This window comes from Ursus americanus, chromosome 14 (genome assembly GCF_024610735.1).
Source record: "Ursus americanus isolate L20-20 chromosome 14, mUrsAme1.1.p, whole genome shotgun sequence".
Taxonomy (NCBI): domain Eukaryota; kingdom Metazoa; phylum Chordata; class Mammalia; order Carnivora; family Ursidae; genus Ursus; species Ursus americanus.
The window spans coordinates 18920791-18945796 of record NC_142140.1 but is presented as its reverse complement, the minus strand read 5'-3'; the positions used below and the strand labels follow the sequence as shown (position 1 = coordinate 18945796).

The 25006-nt window shown below is 43.2% G+C and overlaps 1 protein-coding gene across 1 annotated transcript in view; it reads left to right on the top strand.

Annotated features, from left to right (window-relative positions):
• GXYLT2 (glucoside xylosyltransferase 2) overlaps positions 1 to 25006 on the top strand; it is an 88947-nt gene that overhangs the window by 8181 nt on the left and 55760 nt on the right. Inside the window, exons 2-3 of the mRNA XM_045808099.2 lie at positions 13794 to 13986; positions 21279 to 21410. Of these exons, the coding sequence (XP_045664055.1) occupies positions 13794 to 13986; positions 21279 to 21410 (325 nt within the window). The remainder of the gene's footprint in view (positions 1 to 13793; positions 13987 to 21278; positions 21411 to 25006) is intronic.

The following is a 25006-nucleotide window of genomic DNA, read 5'->3' as shown; positions in this document are numbered from 1 at the left end:
AAGACTCCATGTGCTAGATATGGACAAGGAAATAAATAGTCCCAGTTACTACCATGATTCTTAGAGGACCAGCTTTAGGATGAAGCCATCACTGTGAGCAGTAGAATAGAGAAAGTAGGAGAATTTGGATCCTTGAGGACATTACTGAGCCCCAAAATTAACAAATCCTGATACCTGCCCTGTCTTGGGCCCTCCAGCTACATGTGTTGGAGTTGAGGTTTCTGGTATTTTCCTCCAAAATCATCTTACCCAAACCAGATTGTTCTTTAAATCAAAATCTCACTGCTGTCACTGGAGAGGAAGGGGAATGGTTTTGGGGGCGGGGGGTGGGGAGGCACATAGGAAAGGCACATCCACCACACCCTGGAACAGCCATTATGTGCCCTTAACCTTGTCCCAGGTGGCAGGTGATTCCAGATAGGTTCTTGGGCCAAATTAGACCCTTTCATAGGGATTTAAAAATTGGATCAGAGATAGTTTAAGGGCAAACTGTTTCAAGTGGCTAAGATTAAGGTATGAAATTCAGGGTTGACTGCCATGTTTCCTGCATATGGAGGAAGCTGGTCTGCATTGAGAGTATATGAACCCGACTTGGGGAGGCAAGTCCTGACGTTGTTCCCAAGGCCAGCTCCTGCCCTTTGTTGGCTGTGCCGTTTCATCCCTTTCCTAGAATCCCTGAACTGAGTTCCTTTCACTTACCACCAAGGAGTTCTGCCTAATCTGGGTATGTGGTGCCTGCTTGTATCACCTTCACTAAGTTGAGTAAATAGTAGCCATATTGACACTAATCCCCCTACTAACTCACAGGTGAGATTCTTTTGAAGAAAATTTGAAAACAGATTTGTTTTCCTTGGAAATGCTTCTCTTCATGTTATCTCACTGAGAAAAAATAAAAGACAAAATTGTATGTTATATATATTTTACCACCATTTAAAATATTAAAAAAAGAAGAAAAGAAGAGACTTTTGCAGAAGAGGGGAGATTTTGTGCTCTTTTCCAAATCTTCCCCAGCACTTGATTTCAGATTCTGAAATTCTGAAAATTGCCCCCGAAAAGAGGAATTTCTTGACTTGATACCTTTATTGGGACTCTGTGATTTTGTGCCATCAAGAAGTGACTCTGGTGTATTTGAAGGTGATGACTTGATCTTTGCCTGTGTTCCCTCCCCTTGACCTCTTTTAGCAAAACACGATAGACTGAAATAGTCTAGTAGAAATTCATCATTGGTACCATTTAGAATCCAAGCTTTATGTAAGGAAGAGACAGTGGAGAACACGTAATCCAAAATGTGACCCCTTTTCATGGGGGGGGGGTGGGCACTGAGGTCCAAAGAGATAAAATAATAAGGTACCTAAAGCACCCAGCACAGGGCTAGCCCGTGGTGGTCACTCAACAAATGATTCTCCGTTCTCAGTGCTCTTCCTGTCCACCGTTGTTTATTAGTGAGGAACGGAATCATGGCTAGCCCCAGCAAGCGAGCTGTGTGGCTCTGAATTAGTCCTCCTCAGCAAATCATGGCCTCCTTCTAAGCTCAACGATAACATGACATCGTACAGGTAAAATGCTGGCACAGCCGGCAGCACGCCAGAAACTCTCAGCAGACGTGAGCTGGGGCTCAGCTGCAGATTTGGGCAGGCTTTTCCTGGATTATGACTCGAGGAGATCAAAACTCAGCTTCCGTGTATGATAAATAATACACCAGACCCGGTCTTCGGATCCTTAGTAAAAGCTAAAGGAGTAGATGAGGGAGGACCGTCTTGACGGCCTCTTGGGGACTTGGACTATGGTTCTGGAGAGTGTCAGACCTGGACTTAGGGCTCTCTCTAGCCTTGGTGTCGACTCAAGGGTGGAGAGCTATGGTTTCCCAGCTCAGAAAAGTAGAGGGGGTGGCGAGGGGTTCACGGGAATTAGGAAGTATTCTCAGGGAAGCCAAATGCAGAATTTTGTCCGCAGACACTGCTACCCAGGGCTCTGCGTCGCTGGTTGAACTGGGGATGTACCTTATGGTGACTAATATAACAAAATAAAAATTATGTATAAAGAAAAGATGCCCTGCATTCTCCTCCTCTGAGTTTTGTGAGAATTATAAGGACCTCAGTTGTCTGACCCCCAGCCTTAAAGTAACAAGCTTTGGTGTTCAAGTATCAGATTTTACCCTTCAGGGAGAAAGCATTGTTAGAAACACAAGAGAAGTCGGAAGCACATTGGAAATTGGCATTTTCAAAGAAACATTTCGTTTAAAAGGTGTACAAAAACTTCAAATCTGGTTTGCAGTAAGATAGAATGCTGAGACCTAAAGTACCGTGCCTTTTGCAGCTTGCCTGCCTGTTCTTGTCATGGAATTAAAATAGTTAGAGAGGGGCGCCTGGGTGGCACAGCGGTTAAGCGTCTGCCTTCGGCTCAGGGCCTGATCCCGGCGATCTGGGATCGAGCCCCACATCAGGCTCTTCTGCTATGAGCCTGCTTCTTCCTCTCCCACTCCCCCTGCTTGTGTTCCCTCTCTCGCTGGCTGTCTCTATCTCTGTCGAATAAATAAATAAATCTTTAAAAAAATAATAAAAAAAAATAAAATAGAGAAAAATGAAGGCCTCTGGTACATTTCAGGTTAGTATTTAATAATGATGATGGTAACAACTGATATTTAATGATGACTTAAAATATGCCACGATATGGGGCACCTGATGGCTCAGTCGGTTAAGCACCTGCCTTTGGCGCTGGTCATGATCTCTGGGTCCTGGGATCAAGCCCTGAGTCAGGCTCCCTGCTCAGTGGGGAACCTGTTTCTCCCTCTCGCTCTGCCCCTCCCCACTTCTACTCTCTCTCTCAAATAAATAAGTAAAATATTTTTTTAAAAATTAAGCCACAATACTGTATGAAGCACTTCCCCATATCATTTCATTTCTTCCTAACAACTGGAGAGGTAGGTACTATTATTGGATAGGGCAGAGCACTTTCAGTTGCCAGAGATAGAGTCTTACTTCATCAGTTTATACACGTAGTCATCACAGGCGACTTACTGGCTCATAAAACTGGAAAGTGCAAAGGAGATAAGGATTCCATCGCAGGTGTACCCAGATTTCTAGCTGTCTTCCATCTCTGCCGCCTTCCGTGTGCACCACACCCTCAGGTGGGTGTTCTCCAGGTGAGAGTTCCAACAGGTCTCCGCTTGCCTTCTCCTCTTCAGTCACTGTGAAGGGAAGAACTTCATCCGTCAAGAGTCCCAGGGTTACCTCTGTTGACCTGACGTGGATCACATGCATATCCGATCACTGATGGCCATGCTTGGGGAGAGCATGATTCAGCCCTTCCAAACCTCATGGACTGAGAACAGAAGAGGAATGGCTTCTCCAAAAGAAAATTGAAGTGTTCTTACCAGAGACTCTTGGAAACAGATGCTGGTAAGAAACACCAAAACCAAAAGCAGATGTCCACTATAATCTGTACGCCCATTTTACAGATGGGGAAACTGAGGGTCAGAAATGGTTAAAGCATTTGCCCAAGATGGGGCAGCCAAGAGGCAGACCTTGAATTTGAAGCCAGGTCCATGTGCTTTGAGAGCCAAAATGCTTACCACCATGCTGTACTGGGGAACAAATCTTAAAATTTGAACTCTTTGATTGTCTTCTAGAATCCCTTTGGAGAAGATCCTTTGATTAAAACTCTCTTTTTAATCTGTAAAGATTTTTCATATTTGTAAGGGAAAATAGTTATAAAAATTACCCCTTTAAAACAAGCTTTAGCATACTTACGTATTTATAGATACACATCCACATACATGGGGTATAACTCTGGAAGATTGTACCATTATACCAAAATGTTAACAGTGATTATGGAATTGGAATTATGGTACCCGCCTTTGGCTTGTCTGTATTTAAAATTTTTTCTATGATGAATGTGTGAATTAATTGTATAATTTATAAAATAAGTTAAAGTATATGTATTATCATAAAAATTAAAAATCCCTTATTGCCTGAGGCCTTGGAGGATGGAAATTAGTTGGAGAGACCATTTTTCCTCTCCTGGAGTTGGTCTTTCATGCTCTTTGTCGGGCCATGAGCTAGAAGTGTCCATTTGCAGAATACGTAATCCTCATTCTTCTCCCTTGTATGTCACCAGCAATTTATTTCAAACTAGCACTGCTGGTTCATATTTTACAATCTCAATAACATCTTAATTTGGGAAGAAGAGGGGGATAGAGAAATAGAATCTCCTGTGTGTCAGGAACAATCATGAGGGGAACAAATGAATTGAGAATTAGTCCAGGCAGGATCGCAGAGTTAGAGGGAGAGGAGTATATATAAACACACTTGTGCATGATGTCAGCGAACGGTGAATGCATGGGTTGTGAAGCTGGAGTTGGTAAAGGTGTGCACTGAGAGCCATGCCCAGAGAGGCCGGGGCTGGGGCGGGGGGGGAGGCGGCGAAAATCCAGTCCAGACTCAGATCACTGAGCTGTGAGCCCTGAGTACAGATAAAGGCTTTATCTGCCCAAAGCAGGCTCCTTTTCTGAATCACTTGTGTGTGGCCCCAAATAGAGCATAATGATTAAAAGCATGGGCTCTTCAGTCTAGTACCCTGAGTTTGAATCCTTTCACCGCCACTTACTAATCATAAAGCAGGTGTATATGTCCAGTAATGTCGAAAAGCAGACATGCATACAGATAGACGCATAGGCAAGATTGACAGCTTCAGGCTTTGAACACCTACTATGTAATAGACCTAGACTTTGTTTAGGAACACAGCCATGTTTTAAATATCACGATCCAAACTAAAAATATGCTATTCATAATTGAATGCACTTATCAAATAATTGTGTTATGCACTGCCCCCCCAAGCAGATTTCTGGCACAGTGTTGACACTATTCATATAATACCATGGCTTCAAGGCAAATGTCAGCTTCTCTGCCTATCTCAGAAGATTAATTGTACTTGATTTAACTCCAAACCATGGGTCATTAAAAGTGATTTAACTGTTAGCACAGTCCTTAGCGTCATGTCTGGGTTTCTAAGTGAAGGCTCTACTCACAGCTCCTGCAGGGAAATTTTTTGTCAGGGGACGAATGTGTTCCCAGACCTGTGGTTTGCAGAGAACTTTATTAGTGTCTCTCACTGCCAGCGTGTAGCATGGATATAATTACCCATTACCAGCCTCTCCTTCTAGAGGCTGAAGCAAGGTGTTTCCGCTTCTAAACCGCCACTCTGGCCTCATCTGCAGGCCTTCTGCAGGCTCCAAAAGCTATGGTTTCATCTGGTAGGATTCCACTTGGGAGGGAATCTATTCTTCGCCCCGATGAGAGTATTCGATTTCTCAACATTCATCTTCTACCATTTTTTCCCCAAAATAGTTCTATGTTTCCTTCCCTATGAAAACAAGTTACCAACAACACTGTTTTAGACTCTGTTTTAAAGAACTGGGCTTCTCTGTTAAGCCTCCATTGCCTGCCCGCCACCCCGTCAGGTTTACCTGCGTTAATTCAGCTTGTCGGTTAAGGAGAAGCCCCAGTAAGAGGTAGCAGGAGACAGCAGAAAAGAGGGTCTGAGGAGAACCAATTACTCACTTTAATAATTCAGTGTGTTTTGCAGTAATAGGCTACAAAGTAAATAGCACTACACATAAGTGCCATATTTCATTATTTATACACTCCAGAAATTGAAGTTTAATTAAGTTGCACTCTTGAGACTTTTAAGTGATTAAGGAGACGCCTCATCTCGGACAGTGTAGAGCTGGTAAAGCTGCTTCCCCCTCTGAGCCTGCCTGAATATCATCTTGCGTATGCGCAGGGAGGGCTTGAGCTGGGACCATTGAGACAACGTTTTCCAAATGGCAGTCGATCCCACATCAGAGCCATCATTCTTAAAATATGGTCACGCTACCAGTGCTAACTTGAAACATTAAAAAAAAATCTTTGTTAAACCTAAGAGCATTTATTTATTGAATCATACCTTGATTGCAATACAATCCAAATACCCTTTCAAGGTGTGCAATACTGGGGTTTTTAGTTTATTCGCAGAGTTGTGTAACCATTACCACACCGAATTTCGGAATATTTTCACTACCCTAAAGAAAGAAATCCTGTGCCCATTAAGCCATCACTCCACCTTTGTCACTTCCCCTGGTCCCTAGTAACCACTAACCTGCTTTATGTCTCTCTGGATTTTCCTACTGTGGACTTTTCCTATCTCTGGAATCGGAAATATGTGGTCTTCTGTATTTTAACAAGCGTCACAGTTCACTGTTTAAAGTTCATACGTGTTATAACATACATCAGCACTACATTCCTTTAATGGACGAATGATTTTTCATTTTATGAGTATGTTCCCTTTTATTTATCCATTCATCAGTTGGGGGACATTTGGGTTAGACTCTGGCTATTGTGAATAATGCTGCTATGAACATTTGCACACAACTTTATGCGTGGACATATGTTTTCATTTCTCTTGGGTAGATACATAGGAGCGGAATTGCCCGGTCACGTGGTAGTTCTGTGTTTAACCAGAACTGTGGAATTGTTTTCCAAAGTGGCTGCACTGTTTTATAATCCCACTAGCAATGTGCGAGGGTTCCACATTCTGAGTATATTGATTTTAAGGGAAACTTTCTATCACTGCCACAAATTGTCGGTGGTAACATAAATAGAATGTAATCATTGACTCAGACACTAAGAGGATAAAACAATGTTGATCATTTCTGACTTGGCTGTTGAAGTTTCTGTATCTGAGATCTGCTGTCTTTTTAGTTGAAATGGAGGGTTAGGTAACATTAGAAAGGTGTTCAAGACATGTTAGCACCAAGCTGAGACTTTCTTACTGACATTGTTGAAAGAGAACTGGGAATGGGATGGCTTTCTCACTCAGAGGCTCAAAGTGATTTGATGTGGTGTCTTAATGATAATTGCAGCTGACACATCACCCTCTGGAACATGCAGAATTTGGAGGCATGGATGCCTATGCAATCCCATCTCATCGTGTTTTAGCAGTCATCTCCATGGTTATGTCATGCAAGTAACTCGGAGGTGGCAGGGGTCATGTTTGTTATGTTTTTTTGGGCTTTGTTTTTTCTCACGGTATGTGTTTTCTAATAACTCTTGGGTAAATTTGAGAAACTGTCAAGGTGACTACATTCTTGGTAGGATAATAGCTATTTGCCCAGTAATGTCATTTCTGGGAATGTAGTCGAAGGCCATAATGAAAAGAAGAAAAAAATCTGTTGGCTCACAATGTTTAGTACCAGACTTTTCTGTTTTTTAATATGACAGAACAGTTGGAAACAACCAACAAAAGGGCTAGACTAATAAGCTCTGGTGTTTTCATTGGATGGACTAGTAGATCGCCAGTTACAATGATCCAGCTATGAAGACTTAAAAAGTAATGAGAAAAACAAAAGAAGCAGATGGAAAATGCGGACAATAAAGTTGTAGGTACACTATTACTACATCTGTAAAAACATGTATTCAATGGAATATAAACCAGGACATAACATGCAAAGAAAGTTTTATAGGGCAAGATTTTTTCCATTTACCAACATTAATATTTCAATATATGTTATATATATATTTGTTTTCATATATAGAGAGAGCATATGCACGCAGGGGCAGAGAGAGAGGGAGAGAGAGAATCTCAAGCAGGCTCCACAGCCTGCACGGAGCCCAAGATGGGGCTCAGTCTCATGACCCTGTGATCACGACCTGAGCTGAAATCAAGTCAGACACTTAAGCGACTGAGCCACCCAGGCACCCTTGTTTTATTATTTTTTTTAAATTGGAAGTATACATTGTGTATTTTGTTCTGATCTTTTTCTGAAGATAGAGATTTTGCTTATTTACATTGCCTTAGACTGATGGTATATAATGTTGTGTCCTTGATATAGATTACATTGAAAGAATTTATAATCACCAGCTGAGGTAAGTTTTTGGAAGGAAATAAGCAAAGACCATGACAGAGAATAAAAGGGAGGGTGCTCCTTTGATGAGGTGGTCAGGGAAGCTCATTCTGCTGTTTAAAAGAGAAGGGGGTGTCTGTGCAAAGGGAAGACTTCCAGGCGGAGGACACAGTAAAAGTCCAGGACGTGAGCACAGCACGGGGTGTCTCGGGTAGAAAGAAGGAAAGGTGGTGGGTGCAGAAGTGCCCAGATTGAAGGGTCAGGAAGCAGGGAGCTTCTTCTAAACAGTGGTTGAAGTCCTGGAGAATGCTGGGAGGAGTTCTGTGAGCAAGGAGCTAAGCTCTTCTTTGAGTTAAGAGTAGTCTCAGGAAGCCGAGAGAGGACACCAACAAAGACAGAAGGTAGAATAGTCTTCATCCACAGACATCACTTTGAAGACACGTCCCATGTCCAGGTGTGGCGGTGAAGTCGAGCAAAAACGACACCAGCCCAGCTACTGCATCGAGTGTCCTGGGACAGGGGAGGAAGAGCAGTGTCCACATGGCGATCTGCTGGGGAGGCGGCATCCTCACGAGGCAGCCATGTTTCCATTACGGCAAGACGTGGAGAGAATACCCTGAGAAAAGGCTGAGCACGGAGGGGGTTTTCCTGAGGGCGTGGGGGAAGAGTTTGCGAGAGAAAGGAGAGGTGAGAGGTCAGCTCACATCATTAGCTCTTGGCTGTAGCCAATAACAATGGGTGTTCTTAATAAGCAAACTCCAGGACTGCCCCCAAGACCCACTGATTGGGCATCTCTTGTGGCGTGGAGGGTTGCATATTTACAAGTATCTCCAATGACTGACGTGTAATCTGGGTAGGGAATCCCCTGCACTAGATGGTATCTGGTATCTCTTCCAGCTACATAACTACAAGAGCGCGGGGCTTTGGATCAGGGCCCTAGCAGTGAGCAACAAAGAAGAAATGGATTCAGTGAGCATTTCAAAGACTGACTTAAGGTGAGACTATGAGAGAGGCGGAGCTAGTCAAAGGGGATTGGAAACATTTTTAAGCCCTACATTAGGACTCCTTTTTGATTTGTAAGCTGTAAATTTGTTTCCATGTGGCTTAAGCAAAAGGAAATGTACTGGCTTAAAAATTGAGCTCTCTGGGAGCACTTGGGTGGCTCATTCAGTTAAGTGTCTGACTCTTGATCTCTGCACAGGTCATGATCTCAACGTTGTGAGATTGAGCCCCACGTTGGGCTCCGCACTGGGTGTGGAGCCTGCTTAAGATTTTCTCTCTCCATCTCCCTCTGCCCCTCTCCTGCTTGTGCTCGCTCTCTTTCTCTCTCTAAAAAAAAGGAACTGTCCTCAGTTATGGGCAGGTGCCCCTGGATCCAGGTCCTTACGTAGGGCCAGGAAAGATGTGACCTGCCACCTTTTGACCCTGCTTTCTACTGTGTTGACTCCCATTCAGGCTCTATCAGTGTGGTGGCCGAGACGGTTCCCATCAGTTCCAGCCTTAGTTGGAAGCTTCTCAAAGTCCTGGACAGCAAGTGTCTACTCCAGTTCCCTTTTATAAAGTATAAATAAGAACATAGCTAGCCATCAATCTGAGCAGTGCTGCAATTCCCCACTGCACATTCCCTTCCCAAACTCTGTAATCCAAGGGGTTAAGGAGTTTTAGGTTCGTAGACTGGACTTCCCTTGATCCTTGAAGGGTCTCAAGGGACATTTGAGTGGCACTGTGTGTGCCATCGGTAGGAGTGGGTGAAAGGCACACCATTTCAGTGCCCTTAAACTTGATGGTTCATTGGGATCGCAACACAAATGCTTAGTGAGATTTTGACTGTAACGTGAGAGGTAACAGAGGGGGAGCAGCAAAGGCCTCATTAAAGCCCAACCATGGATACTTGAACTGCCACTAGGAGAGGCCTTTATTTTTCTTCTTTAATACCTGTCACCAGACACCAAGAAAGAGCGCAGTCCCCAGCCCCTGCTTTTTGTGCCACACAGACTCAAATCACGGAGGCCTGTAGAGGAGCTCTCTATGCTGCAGGGGGTGCAAGCCCTTTTTTAATTAAAAAAAAAAAAGTTGGGGCGCCTGAGTGGCTCAGTCAGTTCAGTGTCTGACTCTTGGTTTTGGCTCACGTCATGATCTCAGGGTCATGAGATCGATCCCCGTGTCAGCTCTGCTCAGCACAGAGTCTCCTTGAGATTCAGTCTCTCCCTCTATCCTTTCCCCTGCTGCTCCTCCCCTTGCTGGCTAATGCACACGTGTGTGTGCACACGCACTCTCAAATAAATAAATAAAGTCTTTTTTAAAAAGTTGTCAAATAGTTTGGGCATACAAAAAATACAGAAAATGACATAATGAATTTCTGTGTACCTGGCACTCATCTTAAGAAATAAAAATTTAAATCCCCAGAAATAACCACTATCCTGCATTTGATGTTTTATCATCCTCAAGCATGTTGACTTTTACTACATGTCTGTGAGCAACATACAGTGCTATTTTGCTTCTTTTTAAGCTTTATCTAAAAGGTATCATTCTATAGGGCGCCTGGGTGGCTCAGTCGGTTAAGCATCTGTCTTTGGCCCAGGTCATGATCCCGGAGTCCTGGGGTCAAACCCTGCATCGGGCTCCCTGCTTAGCGGGGAGTCTGCCTCTCCCTCTCCATCTGCTTCTTCCCCAGCTCATGCTCTCTCTCTATCTCAATAAATAAATAAAATCTTAGAAAAAATTAAATGGCATCATTCTATTGCTATCCTCCTGCAAGTTGCTTTTTTCCTCTTTGACTTCTGTTGGGACGTGATAGTCTGGTGTGTTCGTTTTCACTGCTATGTAGTATTCCTCTTAAACATATTGTGTATATTCGTGATTCACCTATGTGTGGACAGTGAAGTTATTTCCAGTTCCTCACTGTTGTAAACAGGGCTGCTGTGAGCCTTCTTGAATGGGTCTTGTGCAAATGTGCAAGACTTTCTTCAGATGATATAGTAGCCATAGAACTGGATGGCTGGTGGGGGTAGCTGCCTCTTCATTCCTGCTAGGTGTTACCAAATGGCTGTCCTAAATGTTTGGGTTAACTTACATCGCCCCTGGCTATTTCTTTCTTTCTTTTGCTTAAGAGAGAGTCTTCAGCAGGCTCCACGCCCAGCACAGAGATCTCACAACCCTGAGATCAGGAGCTGAGCAGAAATCAAGAGTCGGACATTTAGCTGCCTGAGCCACCCAGGCACCCCACCCCTGGCTATTTCTGAGCTGTTCTCCGCCTTCATAACCACTCCAGAGCTTGGGGTGGGTAGACTTTTATTTTATTCCTTAAGTTTTGTCGATCTGAAAATAAAATGGAATCCCTTTACTGTTTAAAATTAGTGGTTTCCTGATTACTAAGGTGAGAGTTTTCTGTTCATGTGGAAGCCCAATTAGGAAAGCTCAGCTGGGCAAAGTTATTTGTGACGGGGCAGTGGTTCATATTTAAGATATCTGTGCTGTTGCATTGATCGTTTTAGTACTTTGGGTGATCCCAGTGTTCTTAAATATTGAGCATATTTTAGGCAAACAAGTTTGCATGAAATCTCTTTTATAGCATGTTTTGGCCAGTCTTTTGCCTTTTTTTTTTTAATTGACTATGATTTTAGCATTATCCGCGACACATCCTTCCCATCCTTTTACATAAGTTAATTGGGAGCTGGCTTTAATGGTGGGTCTGAGAACTTGCCCACAGAGCTGAGGAAGAGAAGACATCTGAGTCCGTTCGGCAGGGGTCCTTGAATTTAACAGGCATGATCCTGATTTAGTACCTTTGCTCTGTCTCCTCTGCCTAGAATGTTCCTCACCCAGAAATGCACATGACTCACTTCCTCACCTCCTTCACGTTGTCATCAGATTTCACCATCTCAGTGAGGACTTTCCCAACTCCGCACTGTATAAAAATATCTACCAGCCCATCAGCCACTGTTGCAGCCCGCTCTGCTCAAGGGTGTATTTCCTTCATGGCCCTTATCACTGGATAACTTTCTATGCAAGTGACAAAGTTACCGCTACTTCCTTCTTTGTCTTTCCCCTACCACCCCTTAGAATACAGTTTCTGCAAGGGCAGGCATCTTGGTCTGTTTTGTCCACTGCTGTCTTCAGGTACCTAGAACAGTGCCTGGCATGTAGTCCTCACTATAGCTTTGTTGATTAATACATGGTCTGAAGTTAGCAGGGAAAAGAGAGCAGAGGAGAGCATTTCTGAGAGAGACACAGAGAGAGAGAGAGACAAAGACAGAGAGAGACACAGGGAGAATGCACATGCCAAGACCTGGAGACAACCCAGCCGTCTGCTGAGCAGAAACAAAATGGATGGAGAGCATGAGTGTGTGTGACTGTGGCCACGATTATGAATGTCTGTCCCCCAAGACCGGGGGTGCTGGAGGCAGTTGCAAGAGATGTCAGTAGGAGCCATGATCACCAGTTTGGACTCAATCTTGAGGGCAGCCAGGAGCCCTTATGTTATTTTAATCAAAACAATCACACATTCCTATTTGCATTCTAGAAGAACATCACTCTGGTGCTAACAAAAAGAAAGCATAGGGTGGGAGTTATAGGATAAGACTGGAGGCAGGTGGCCCATCTAGGGAGCTGTCACAGTGGTCAGGGTGAGGGAAGATGGTGGCCTCATCGGGTAGCAGCAGGGGGATGAAAAGAAGCAGACGACAACTGCGGAAGATACTTAGGATGTCTCTAGTGTTGCTCTGTGATCCATGAAATTGGTGGGATCTGAGTATCTCTCGGCATCTGAGGTTAGCTGAGCTTCCACTAAGCACGCTCTTAAGTTAATCAAATTGGAAAGCTGTCCGACGTGCTCTGCCCACACCCTCACCTCTCTGCCTGCTGAAAGAAATCTGGAGCAAGACTGCCATTATTGAACAGAGCCATGGATCATGGAGCAGTGCGCTGATTGGACTGGAAGGTTTTGGAAGGAAGGTAGCATTCCATGTCCAAGTTTCCCTGGCCTCCAAGTCTTTTGTGCAAGTAAATTAGTTTCATTTGTCTCAGGGCACCTTTTCCAGGCCAACTCCTTCCAACTTGCCTGCAAATGTCTCTCAGTGGTGTGTTTGAGGCTTGGCTGCGTCTCCTTGTCTGGAACAAATCTTTTATTACGAGGAAATAGCTGGATGATGATTCGGGACTCTTGGACCCTATTGCCCTCTCAGCTGTTGACTCAGTATTTGATACCTTGGTGATTTTCAGCTTAACCTGCCTCCTCTCCTGCCTGTTTCTCATTAATACAACTTACATACTGGAAGCTGAATTTCAAACCTACCACCTCAGCAATTTTGAGCGAGACAGTTAGGATTAACACCTGTTTCTCAAGACTCTCCAAAGATGTGATGGAGGCACATGTGTTATTTTCTTTGCTCACCTCCCAGACTCACAGGATTTAACTTTGGTGCGGTGGTCATGCATTCCACCGCAACCTAAAACCATCCAGATGATGGGAATATCATGTTGCTTGTTTCACATGGGAAAGCCACAACCCACCCTCGTCTTGTTCATGTCGCGTTCAAATCTAATTTGCGTGGCCCGTGTGAGTGTGAGCAGCACAGCCCGTGTGTCAGCTGTTGGAAGTTTAGCAATACTATTTCCAAACACGGCCCATTCGGCAGCCAGCAGGCACTCGACAGCTGAGCGGGGCAGAAAAAGTCTCAGACACCTATGGCCGTCCAAACAGTGACTCATCCCGCTATTGCCAGGATAAATATGGGAATAAATGGTATTTTTCTCTAAGCAGGAAGAATTGTCAAAATGCTTATCACTTTATAAAATATAACAGATTGTGCCTGTTCATGTTTTGAAATGTTCCAACCATTCACTAGCTGGGTGTTTTTTCTTTTTTAATTTTATGAGTTTATTAATAGGTCTAACTTGTTTTTCTTCTTCCTAGGAGGCCTGGAGAACTCAGGAGTTTTCAGGCTGTGCTGCCCCCAGAGCTCTGGATCCACTTGGCCGTGGTGGCCTGTGGCAATCGGCTGGAGGAGACCCTGGTCATGCTCAAGTCCGCTGTGCTCTTTAGCCACAGGAAGATCCAATTCCACATCTTCACGGAGGACTCTCTGAAGCCCGAGTTTGATAAGCAGGTGAGTTTGTGGCAGTGGTGGTGTGGTAGTCACCGAGTGCAGACAGACCGCATCGTGGGAGATGCACGTCCCCTTCACTAGTGGGATTCGCTACTGTCTGCGGCCTTCTCTGCTGTGTGACCATCTGCTCTTGACTCTGAGCCTCACTGCTCTCGTATATAATTAGGGATACTTACACCTACCTTACAGCGATAGTGTAAGGGTCCTATGAGATGATGCACTTGAAACACTTGACCCAGGGCTTGAGCCCTCTGGTGTCATTACTATGGCTCTCATGGAGGGGACAGGTAGCTTTCTACAAATTCTATTCATGTAGGTTTTTTGAATGACAAGTAATAAATGTTCATTAAAATAAACTCAAATGATATAGATTTCATCCGTTAAAAGGTAGGAGTCCTTGGGACCCTCAGTCAAACACAAGAAACTATCTGAGTTAACAATTTTGAGTTATTCTTCTGTATTTTTCATGTACAAGTGTGTGTTTGAGTGTGTGTTTAACTATGTGGATGTATGTATATGTGTGTAAATGTGTATTTGTATGTATAAACATATACCCATATAACCCAACTGTATATGCCCAGATTAAAATGTATTTCTTTTATATATATTTTTTAGAGTTTTCAAAATTTATTGGAGAGAGAGAGCGCACAAGCAGGGGGTAGGAGCAGAGGCAGAGGGAAAAGCAGGCTCCCAGCTGAGCAGGGAGCCTCATGTGGGGCTTGATCCCAGGACCCCAGGATCATGACCTGAGCCGACGGCAGATGCTTAACCGGCTGAGCCACCCACGCGTCCCTATATTTCTTTTATAAAGTCAAGGTTATTCTCTGTGTGTCGTACCGAAACTTGCTTTTTCTCCCTTAAAACCATATTGTCAGCATTGTTCCAGGTCAAGACTCAGACATTCTTACCTCATCTTTTCTGGTGACTGTGTAGTATTTTATTATGTGTCTGGATCCCTGTTTAGTTGGCCGTTCCTATACTGAGGAACAAGTACTGATTTTTTTACCAGGACACGAGGAGAGCTTTGGAAATACCTCTTCTCCCCAGTGTAGGTACGTGTGTGACTTTGCAGACCAAACTTCGCTTTGTCTTGGCTGTTTGCTCTTGTGGTAAGGCCTTGAGTGCTGGAAGAGTGAGAAGCGGTTCGTTTTGTATCCGCCGACTTGGGTCAGCAGGGCGGCTCCTGTCCCCAGGCTGGCTGCACTAATGAGAAAAGCCGAAGAAGCGTGTTGGGCCGAGAAACGCTACAAACAGAGAGCTAGAAAACGGGTAATGTTTTCTAAAGAAAAATATCCCCTTGACATCTTCACCAGGAGAAGCCAAATAGTCTCAAAGCTTTGAAATTGATTGGAAGATGCCCTGAAAAAAGATCTGAGTCAAAGGAAAGGGAAGAGGTTGGCACACACATGGTTTGCTGCTTTGCAGCTGTGGTGAAAGGAGGTGCTGATGATAATTACCATTTATCAAGGGCTTCCGATTTATGATTTACCCCTCCTGAACACCCACCAGACAGTAGCAATCATGTCCCTCTTTTTGCAAAGAGTATTTAGTGATTTGCTCATCAGGTGTTGGTTCAAGGTCACAGCCTCAAACCTCCATGAGCTTAACCAGTGTACCATACTGCGTCTCCAACTAGTAAACAGAAGAGTCATCCGAGAAACTCAGCTCCCCTGTGTACTTGCTGCCAGATCTCAGGCCAGCCTTGCGGCCTTTCAGAGCTGCAGCTTCCCTGTCTGTAACTTGAAGCGAGCAACACTGATAAAAGAGCTAAGGTATCTGGAATCAGATTGGCTAGGTCAGGCTGCCTTAACACCTCCCGAAAAGCTCAGAGACTTTCCACGGGCCTGCTGCTTGTCTCACACAGGCACTTACGTCTGGGACTGAAGACGACAATGTGATTATTCATGCTTTTTTTTTTTTTAAGTTTATTTATTGTTTTTGGTAATCTCTACACCCAACATGGGGTTTGAACTCACAACCCTGAGGTCAGGAGTTGCATACTCTTTCGGCTAAGCCAGCCAGAGGCGCCCCAAGGCTATTCGTGCTTTGAGTTGCACCTGTTAGAACACTTGGCCTCTGAAGTTCTTGGGATGCCATGCAGGAACGAGAGAGACAAGTGGATCACGACTGTGCATTTCCCTCCCTCAGCTTGACAGTGACACGAGTCTTTTCCACTCATATTGAACTGTCCAGAAGCAGTCACAAGGCTCACCCAACGGCAAGGGGCTAAGCAGTGCTCGGTGTGCAGGAAGGGAGGAAACTGGCTGTGGGCAAACTCTAGCAATGTCTTGCACGATATCCGTCTAACAAGTATTTATTGAGTCCCCACTGGGAGCTAGAGGCTGGGACATGAGGCTGGAGCCGAACAAAGAGACTTGAACTTAAAGAAGGTAAGAGGAAGGAAGATGTGTGTGTATAACTATGTATATGGGGCAGATCGTATCTTCCAAAGAAGCTCCCAGTGGCCCCACGTTCTGTTATTCGCACCCTAGTGTGCTTCCCTCCTTCGCTGTCCCAAGGGTTGGCCTGTGTGACCAGCAGCATAGGGAAGACACGAGGCTATGTCAGTTCTGAGATTCGGTTTAAAAAGGCACTGTGCTTCCTGTCTCGTCTGCACTCACCTTCTCTCCTGGCTCCCCTGCTGTGGGGTTAGCCACTTTCATGTCAGAGCAGCCCTTGGAGAGGCCTACGTGGTGAGGAATCGGGGCTTCTTGTGCCACTCGCGTGAGTGAGCTTGGAGACAGAACCTTCCACCCCACCAAGCCTTCAGATGACTGCAGCCCAGCCAGTAGTTGGACTACACCCTCGTGAGAGGCCCTGAGCCAGAACACCCCAGCTTGCAGATCGTCGACCCTAAGATACTACATGAGAGAATGCATTTTAGCGGTTTTGAGCCACTAAGTTTTGGGGATAATTTGTTAAAAGGTAATATAGCTAATACACACGCATCTATATACGTCATCTAGCCGTACATACAAAATAGAGTGTGCTACATGTAGTGATCACGTGACATTTGAGGCCAGGGCATAGAAAGAGTATAGCTTCTGCCTGGCTCTCTTGGGATGCCTGCCCCAGGAACCTGGCCAGCATGGGGTGAGGAAGCCCAAACTAGCCCATATGCGGAGATCGTGTGGAGAGACCCACTCAGAGAAGAGCTGAGGTCCCCGGCCTGTAGCTGGAGGACATGTGAATGGACTAGCGTTCAGCTGATTCCAGCCCCCAGGCTTCAGAGCTTCTAGCTGAGACCGCAGACATCATGCAGCAGTGTAAGCCGCCCCTTCTGTGCCTTGTCCGAATTCCTGACCCATGGAATCTGTGAGCATAATAGATGGTCACTTTATACCACTAAGTTTGGGGGTAATTAGCTCTGATGGCTGCTTTCCTCAGGTCTTTGTTAGACCAACGGAGCTCAACTAACAAAGGAAATTGTAATAGGGTGTTCAAAGACAGGCAGGACATCTGGCCTCGTCCCTTTCTTTTCCATGCAGGGATTATGGTGCCAGTGTTGATATAAAACCTTGTCTCTTATGGAAGTCACACCACTTTCCTCAGTCCCAGTTATTCCATCAGTACGAGGGGCAAATGCTCCGTGCTCTGTTATTGCAGAGCATACTTGCGAGGCTGAATCAGACGATCTGTTTACTCTTTCATTCCACAAAGCTTCTTTGGACCATCTCCCGTACCTTGTTAGCCCTAAAGTAGTAGGGCAGCAGCTGCTGGTTCGTGTGTCACCCCAGGAGATGCTGGAATGGAGAGGCAGGGTCTACCACCCTTCGCAAGGGTCTCACTTCCAACACTGAGGCATTGCGGGAATATCCAGTTTCTTGTGATAACTGCCCGCGAAGCTCAGGGCCGTGTATCTCAGGGTAAAAACAAAACAAAGTGCCAGTTGACCTCATGATTCCTCTGGAAGCTGCTTTATGGGCGAATTTTACTCTATTTAAGTAGAATTTTTTTTTTTTAATTTTTAAGCCGTGTAAGTACAATATGTGTGGTGCTATTTACCAAGTATAATGTAGATACTTAATATTTTGGAGTTTCATTTATTTTTGTCATCTCTCAATATAGAAGCTGAAAATGCCAGCTGGTTGATTTCCTAGCCTCTCCTGGCAGCTCGGGAATCAAACATGTGTTTTAGGTTTGGCGCATCTATCGGGAAAAATTGGGACACAGAAGGGGGGATAGCCACCAATCCATTCTGGTGATGGGTGGGCCAGTGGGATAGCAACATCCTCCGTGTGTGTGTGTGTGTGTGTGTGTGTGTGTGTGTGTGTGTCTGCCAGCCACAGGAAGAGGTGTCAACAGGAACTTCAGTTGCTGGAGCCGGTATACTATTCAGATACATGCATTGAAACAAATGTAAATGGACCGAACATTCCAGTTAAAAGACACAGATTGGCAAAGGTAGATAACCCTTCTGGAAGATCAAACAGTCAAGGAAAACAGCAGACCATGGAACCTTCCCATTCTCCTTCCACGGCTAATTTGAGGCTGTTGTGGCAAGACATGGACTGAGTATCTGTCCCTGGTGTCCATTATGATGAGTCAGTGTTGTCACACTGTTTATGGCCAGTGTCGGTTCTGAAGAGTCAGTGCACTTGTGCAGGCTATTTGTGCCTGGCGTGGGTTCTGATCGGTCAGCGGCCCCCAGAAATCACTTATCAAATACTTTATCACTCTTCCTCTTTCTCCTTCTGAGATTTGTCTCTCATATATCCATCTCAAAGTTGCAAATTTAAAGCATGATCAGTGATATGTTTCTTCAAACATTTCAAACATATAAGTAATATATGTACATTGTAAAAAAAAAGTCATAAAATTATAAATAAAAAAAATCAACCACATTCATGGTCAGGGAGAGCAATTTTGGTATATTTACTTATATTCCTTTTCTTTCATATCAACATCAGAAATGGGATCATCTGCTGTATTCCCTTTTTTATCACTGAGTCTTGTATTACTGAATTTCTTCAAAACTGGGGTTGTCCAATTTTTTCGGTAAAAGACCAGACAATAGCTTTTGTAGGCTTTGCAGGCCGTGTGGTCTTGTAGCTACTCAACTCTGACATCCAGTGTAAAAGCAGCCATAGCAATATGTAAACAATTAGGTGTGACAGTGTTCCAGTAAGACTTTGATTTATGGACACTCCAATTCAAAGCTCACGTGACTTCCACATGTCGCAAACTATTACTCTTGTTTTTACTTTTTCCAGCTACTTTAAAGTGTGTAATCATTCTTGGCTTGTGTGCTTTCCGTAGCAGGCTGGATTTGGTCCTTGTCCTAGCAACTGTTTGCAGACCCTCACTGTACGATGTTGTCACCAGGAGCTGCATGATATTCCGTTATGTAGACATACCCTGCAGCGTATTTAACCATGCTATTTAGGTTGTTTCCAACTCTGTTCTGTTACAGACAACATTATGATAAACAACCTTGTCATAAATACGAATGGACTTTGGGAATTTTTTCTTAGACGTAGAACTGTTGTGTCAGTGGGGAAGCATTAACTCAAAAACTTAAGAAGATTCTCAGATGGCAGATAAGCACTCGAAAGGAGGCTCCACATCATACGTCACCGGGGAACTGCAGAGGAAAACAATGAGATACCACCACACACCTACTAGAATGGCTAAAATCCACAACACTGACGACACAAAATACTGCCAAGGATGTGCAGCAACAGAAAATCTCACTCATTGCTGGTGGGAATGCAAGACGGTACAGTCACTGCGGAGAGCAGTTTGACACTTTCTTAGAAAGCTAAGTGTAGACTGGCCATACAGTCCAGCAGTCGCGCTCTTTGGTATTTACCTAGATGAACTCAACAATTGTCTGCACAAAGTCCTGCACATGAATGTTTATATCAGCTTTATTTGTAATCACCCCAAACAGAAAGCAACCAAGATACCCTTCTATGGGGAAACATATAAATGAACCATTGTGTATCCACACAATGGACTATTATTCGGTGATAAAAAATAAAGAAGGTACCCATCCACCAAAAGACATGGAGGAACCTTAAGTGCATATTGCTGTGTGTAAGAAGCCAATCTGAACGGGCTATACATTGTATGATTCCTACTCTACCCCATTCTGGAAAATGCAAAACTAAGAGACAGTAAAATAATTAGTGGTTGTAGGAATTCAGTGGGAGGGAAGGAGGAAGGGGTGAATAAGGTGGAACAGAGGAGATTTTTGGGGTGCCAAAAGTATTCTGTAATGGTGGATACCTGACATTATGCATCCGTCAAAGACCATAGAATGTACAATACAAAGAGTGAACCTTAGGGTAAGCTATGGACTTTATTTACTAACGTATTGAAACTGGTTCATCAGCTGTAACAAACATACCACACTAATGCAAGATGCAGGTAACGGGAAAGTGTGGAGGTGGGGGAGGAGGGGGGGGTGGGTAGATGGGAACTCTGTACTTTCTGCTCAATTTTCCTGTGAACATAAAACTACTCTAAAATATAAAGCCCATTGATTGAATAATTTTGTTATGATAGTAACACATGCCAAGAAAATAATATACTCACTGGAAAAGTTCTAAAGAACACAGAAACGTAAACTTAGAAAATGAAACCACTACCATCACCTCAGGTGTCCACTTTTAACAGTTTAGTGTCTATCTGTCCAGAATTTTCTCTCCATGTAAAATATATATGCATACATTTTCCCTTTAACACAGAAACATGTTATAAGATTGTTTTGCATTTTGCTTTTTATTTTTAATTAAAAATTTTATAATAAATTTTATAATACATTTATTTATTTAAAATTATATAAATTTTATAATAAAATGTTATTTATAATAAACATTTTTTTGTCAGCACATATAGATCTACTTTATTTTCACTGTCCCAATAGTCTATTGCATAGTTCTATCATAATTAATTTTCCCAGTTCCTAATTATTGGGCATTTAGTTTGTTCTCAAGGGTTTTTTTTTATTATTATTATTACAAATGAGACTGGGTTGAGGGTCTTGTGCCTTTATCTTTGGTGTTGGTTGTTCCCAATTTCCAAATTGCCCTCTTGAAAGTTTATTCAAATTTATACTCACCTTGTGGTGTTTATGTGCCAGTCTTCTAACGTCCTTGACAACTCTGCATGTTATTTTTAAAAATTTTAGCCATAGTCTTTCATTCACTGAGCATTAATCATGGTGGTGAAGTTAGACTTTCTATGTAAGTTGCCTGAATAATTTCTACTTGAACATCCAGAAGCTTCAGGTGTTTTCTGTATCTCTGGGGCCTAATCACCCTTCCCTTGTCTTCCTTGCTTTTCAGTTACGACAGTGGCCTGACTCATATACAAAGAAGTTTGAGCACAGAATCTACCCCATCACATTTTCGGTTGGAAACCCTCAGGAATGGAAGAAATTATTCAAACCCTGTGCTGCTCAGAGACTCTTTCTTCCGGTAGGAACATGAGCTTTTAATAGATGCTGCTCAGGAGAGAATTGTTCTTGGAAACCTGGTGAAATTAACTGGTGTGTGTTTAAAGACATTTTACTCAGAGCTTAAAATGTGTTTCTCTTGGATTCTGTAGTTGATTCTCTTAGTCTTCTCAGTGTAGTGGGTTCTTGTGTTCAAGAAGTTGTCTCTCCCAAAGATTGAGGGACTGAGAGCATCCAAAGCATGTCTTGGATTATGGGTCTTTGTGACTTTGGGTCCCCCTTTACTAGCTGTGTGAACCTCAGTAAATCCCCCACCTTCACTAGGCTTCATGTTCCTCCAGAGGTTTGGCACATAGTTGGCCCTCAATAAATGTTAGCTTTGATTATTATTACTTCTCTTATCACAATAACTATTGCCAGATATAGCCATGCTAGGTAGTAATTCATAAAAGGTCCAGAGTTCTGGTTCAGCCTCTCAGTCTTATATTTTTAAATTAAATATTTCTGTTACCTTTTTTAAAATCCTAAATAGAAAAATGCCTGAAGATATACCCAAACTGGAATATCATGGAGCAAAGATGGCAGCTTTGACTTGTCAGTTGCAATCTTGACATTTGTGAATGATTCGTACCTTCAGCAAACATTTACCCAGTGCCCATTAGATTCTTGGCCCTGGGTTAGTGATAGTAATATGGCGGCAAACAAGTCAGCCACGGCCTTGCTCCCTTGGAGTTTGAGCCTAGCATTGAACAGGTAATTGGTTGTATGATCTGTGTTGAAGTCTCATGGATATATGTAACTTGGGGTTCCACACTGGTTAGTGAGAGGTCATAGAAAGTTCTCTGGGGACATGGCATTTATGCTGAGGCATGAACAGGGATCACTGAGTGATAAGGGCCTGGTTGGTAATGAGAGAGAAAAGGGTACCAAGCAGATGGAACAATATGTTCAAAGGCTTTGAATTGGAAAGTAGCATGCTTGAGAAAATAAAAGAAGGTAGAGTAACCAGAAAATAGGGTGACATGGGATTAAAGAGGTCAGCAGGGGTTGGATTGTCTGGTCTTTGTGTTAAGGGCATTGAGAAGCCATTCACTGATTTTTAGCATGCATGTGGGATGATCTGGCTTGTGTTTTAAAGAGGACACCCTAGTTTATTGCAGTGTGGACAGTGGAATCGCTAGGCCAATTACTGATGATTTGGGCTATGTGGAGTGCCTTAAAGATGGATTTCGAACCTGCCTGAGAAAGAGAATTTACCAGTCCTCATGAGTGGCTTGTTGTAAGAGTTGAAGGGGAGTGAGGCGAGAAGGCTTTCACCCAGGTCTCTGACCTGAGCAACTAGTAAGGCTGGTCTGTTTGAAATTGCCAACATTCCGCTATTTATGAGCTACGAGAAAAAGCACTTGTTATGGTTCATCCTACTCGATGGTTGGTGGTCTTTGGAGAGATGGTTAAGACAGAAGGATGACCAGTTTTCATGGGATGAGATGACTTTAATTTGGGTCATATCTTGATTTTGAGGTGCCTGGGAGATGGCCATATAGAGAAGTCTTACCATCTGTTGGTTTCAAACCCTAAATGGCAAGCGGCCCTTTTAGCATTTCCTACCCAGAACCTGTGAGAAGACCGAGGCCTGGCTGTACTCTTGGTGCCTATCTGCACACGCTTACTCACTCGTTAAATGACCTGTTTGTCACATACCACAGACCGTCATGTGAGATGGGAGTCATTGCATAAAAGTATGGGTGAGGAAAGACTACCTCAAACTGGAACTGAAATCTGTAGGTGGGTGATATAAAAACCAATTACCGTTTCAGAAGATGAGAAAAAATGTCAGGTTTCTTCTTCTTGTCTTTGTTTTAGGGGGGAAAATGTATTAAAAAACCAAAGTTACTATTGGAAAATTGTCTTTCCAACCAATGCAAAAGATATAAGCAACCCAGTGGAAGCACATTTGAATTCTCCCTGACCTTGAGTTGTGACTTTATCGCCACTATTAAAAAAACAAACCTACCAATGATGGTTTTCATTCATTCCCAGCGAAGTAAGTGTTCCATTTTGAATGACAAATGAGTGCTGGCATTCCTTATCTGCTTTTGATAATGGAAACTAGCCCTCCTTAAAAATAATAAAGAGAGATTGTGGTTGACAGGACATTTACCTTCTCCAAGTCGTATATCATAACAGCAGATTATAAACATAGCATTTTTAGGCATCAGTAGAATGTATTGATCCTCAGAGTAATTTGAAATAAAGACTAGGTGATATTTTCCTTGAAATGCATCCCTGTAAAACCAAATCAAATGTACTGCTGAGGCAGCAGAGTGAAGACGGAGATCCCAAAATGCAAACATTCTAGCAAGTGGTTGGTCAATCATTTGAGAACCACAATCTCACCCATATTCTGAGGGGGTATCATCTACCCCAAGCCTGTAGGAAAAAAAAAAAAAAAAAAAAACCCTTCTCACATAAGATTTTACTATCAGAATAAGATCAGAGTGCAAGTCTGCAACTCAAGCTTATTAGATTCTCAAGTACAATTAGTGGAACTCAGATCCTACCAGTTCATGATTTATGAAGTCCTAGAAACCAGTAGACATTTAATTTTCTATTTCTGTGAATAATGGTCCAAAGAGCAGGACCATTATTAGTGCAAAGTAAACTGCAGATGGTTTACAAGCTCTCTAGGATGCATATTGCTCTCAGGTAACTCAGAAGCTTAACGTATTTAAAACAATCTGCCAATTACAAATAAATCAGATCTGGTCATTAAAATTTATCGTAGAGTACTTTTCCCTCTTTCTTTAGTAACAGCCATAAAGCTTTCACTATTGTAAAAGTAATTGAGTGTCATGAATTCACATCACCTCTCTCCCATTTAATGGGAATTAGTGAGATTTTTTTGATGAATCTATGCATTTTTGTTACACACTCTGCCTCCTTGAGTCCAAAAACCACTAATTGTGGTTTTCTGGGGATCCTAGAGATATTCCAAACATGACAGAAATCAATGAATTGCAGAATCTTCAGATTATTGGCAAGCAGCACCCAGTACGGAAATATACATTAGGTTAAGGTGCTATGTAAGTCTCACCCAGGGAGAAAGGCCTTTTTAAACCAAGTTTTGATAAATTCCAAGATTATAATAATGTCTGATGTCTTTCCTGCTCCCAACACTTGCCATAAGCATCTATCTCAGAGGAAGGAGTTAGGGAAGAATATTGTCATGAGAAGTAGGATAAAATTGCTTACAGCCTTGACCTATAAATTCTTCCTGAATTCTCTGGATATTTCTATATTTCTAACAAACTCGACCCATCCTTTAATATTTCAAAGGAATATCATGCCAAATAAATAAAAATCTTAGATTACCTAGATTTTCTACATCACATCAAGAATAACAATATGTAAGGGTGCCTGCGTGGCGCAGTTGGTTAAGTGCTAGCTCTTGGTTTCAGCTCAGGTGGTGATCTCAGGGTCATGAGATCGAGCCCCACATCGGGCTCTGCACTCAGTGTGGGATTATCTCTCCCTCTCTCTCTGCCCCTCCCACCCTCCCCTTACCTCAAATACATAAAATAAATCTTTAAAAAAAAAGTAACAATATGTAATCTTTCC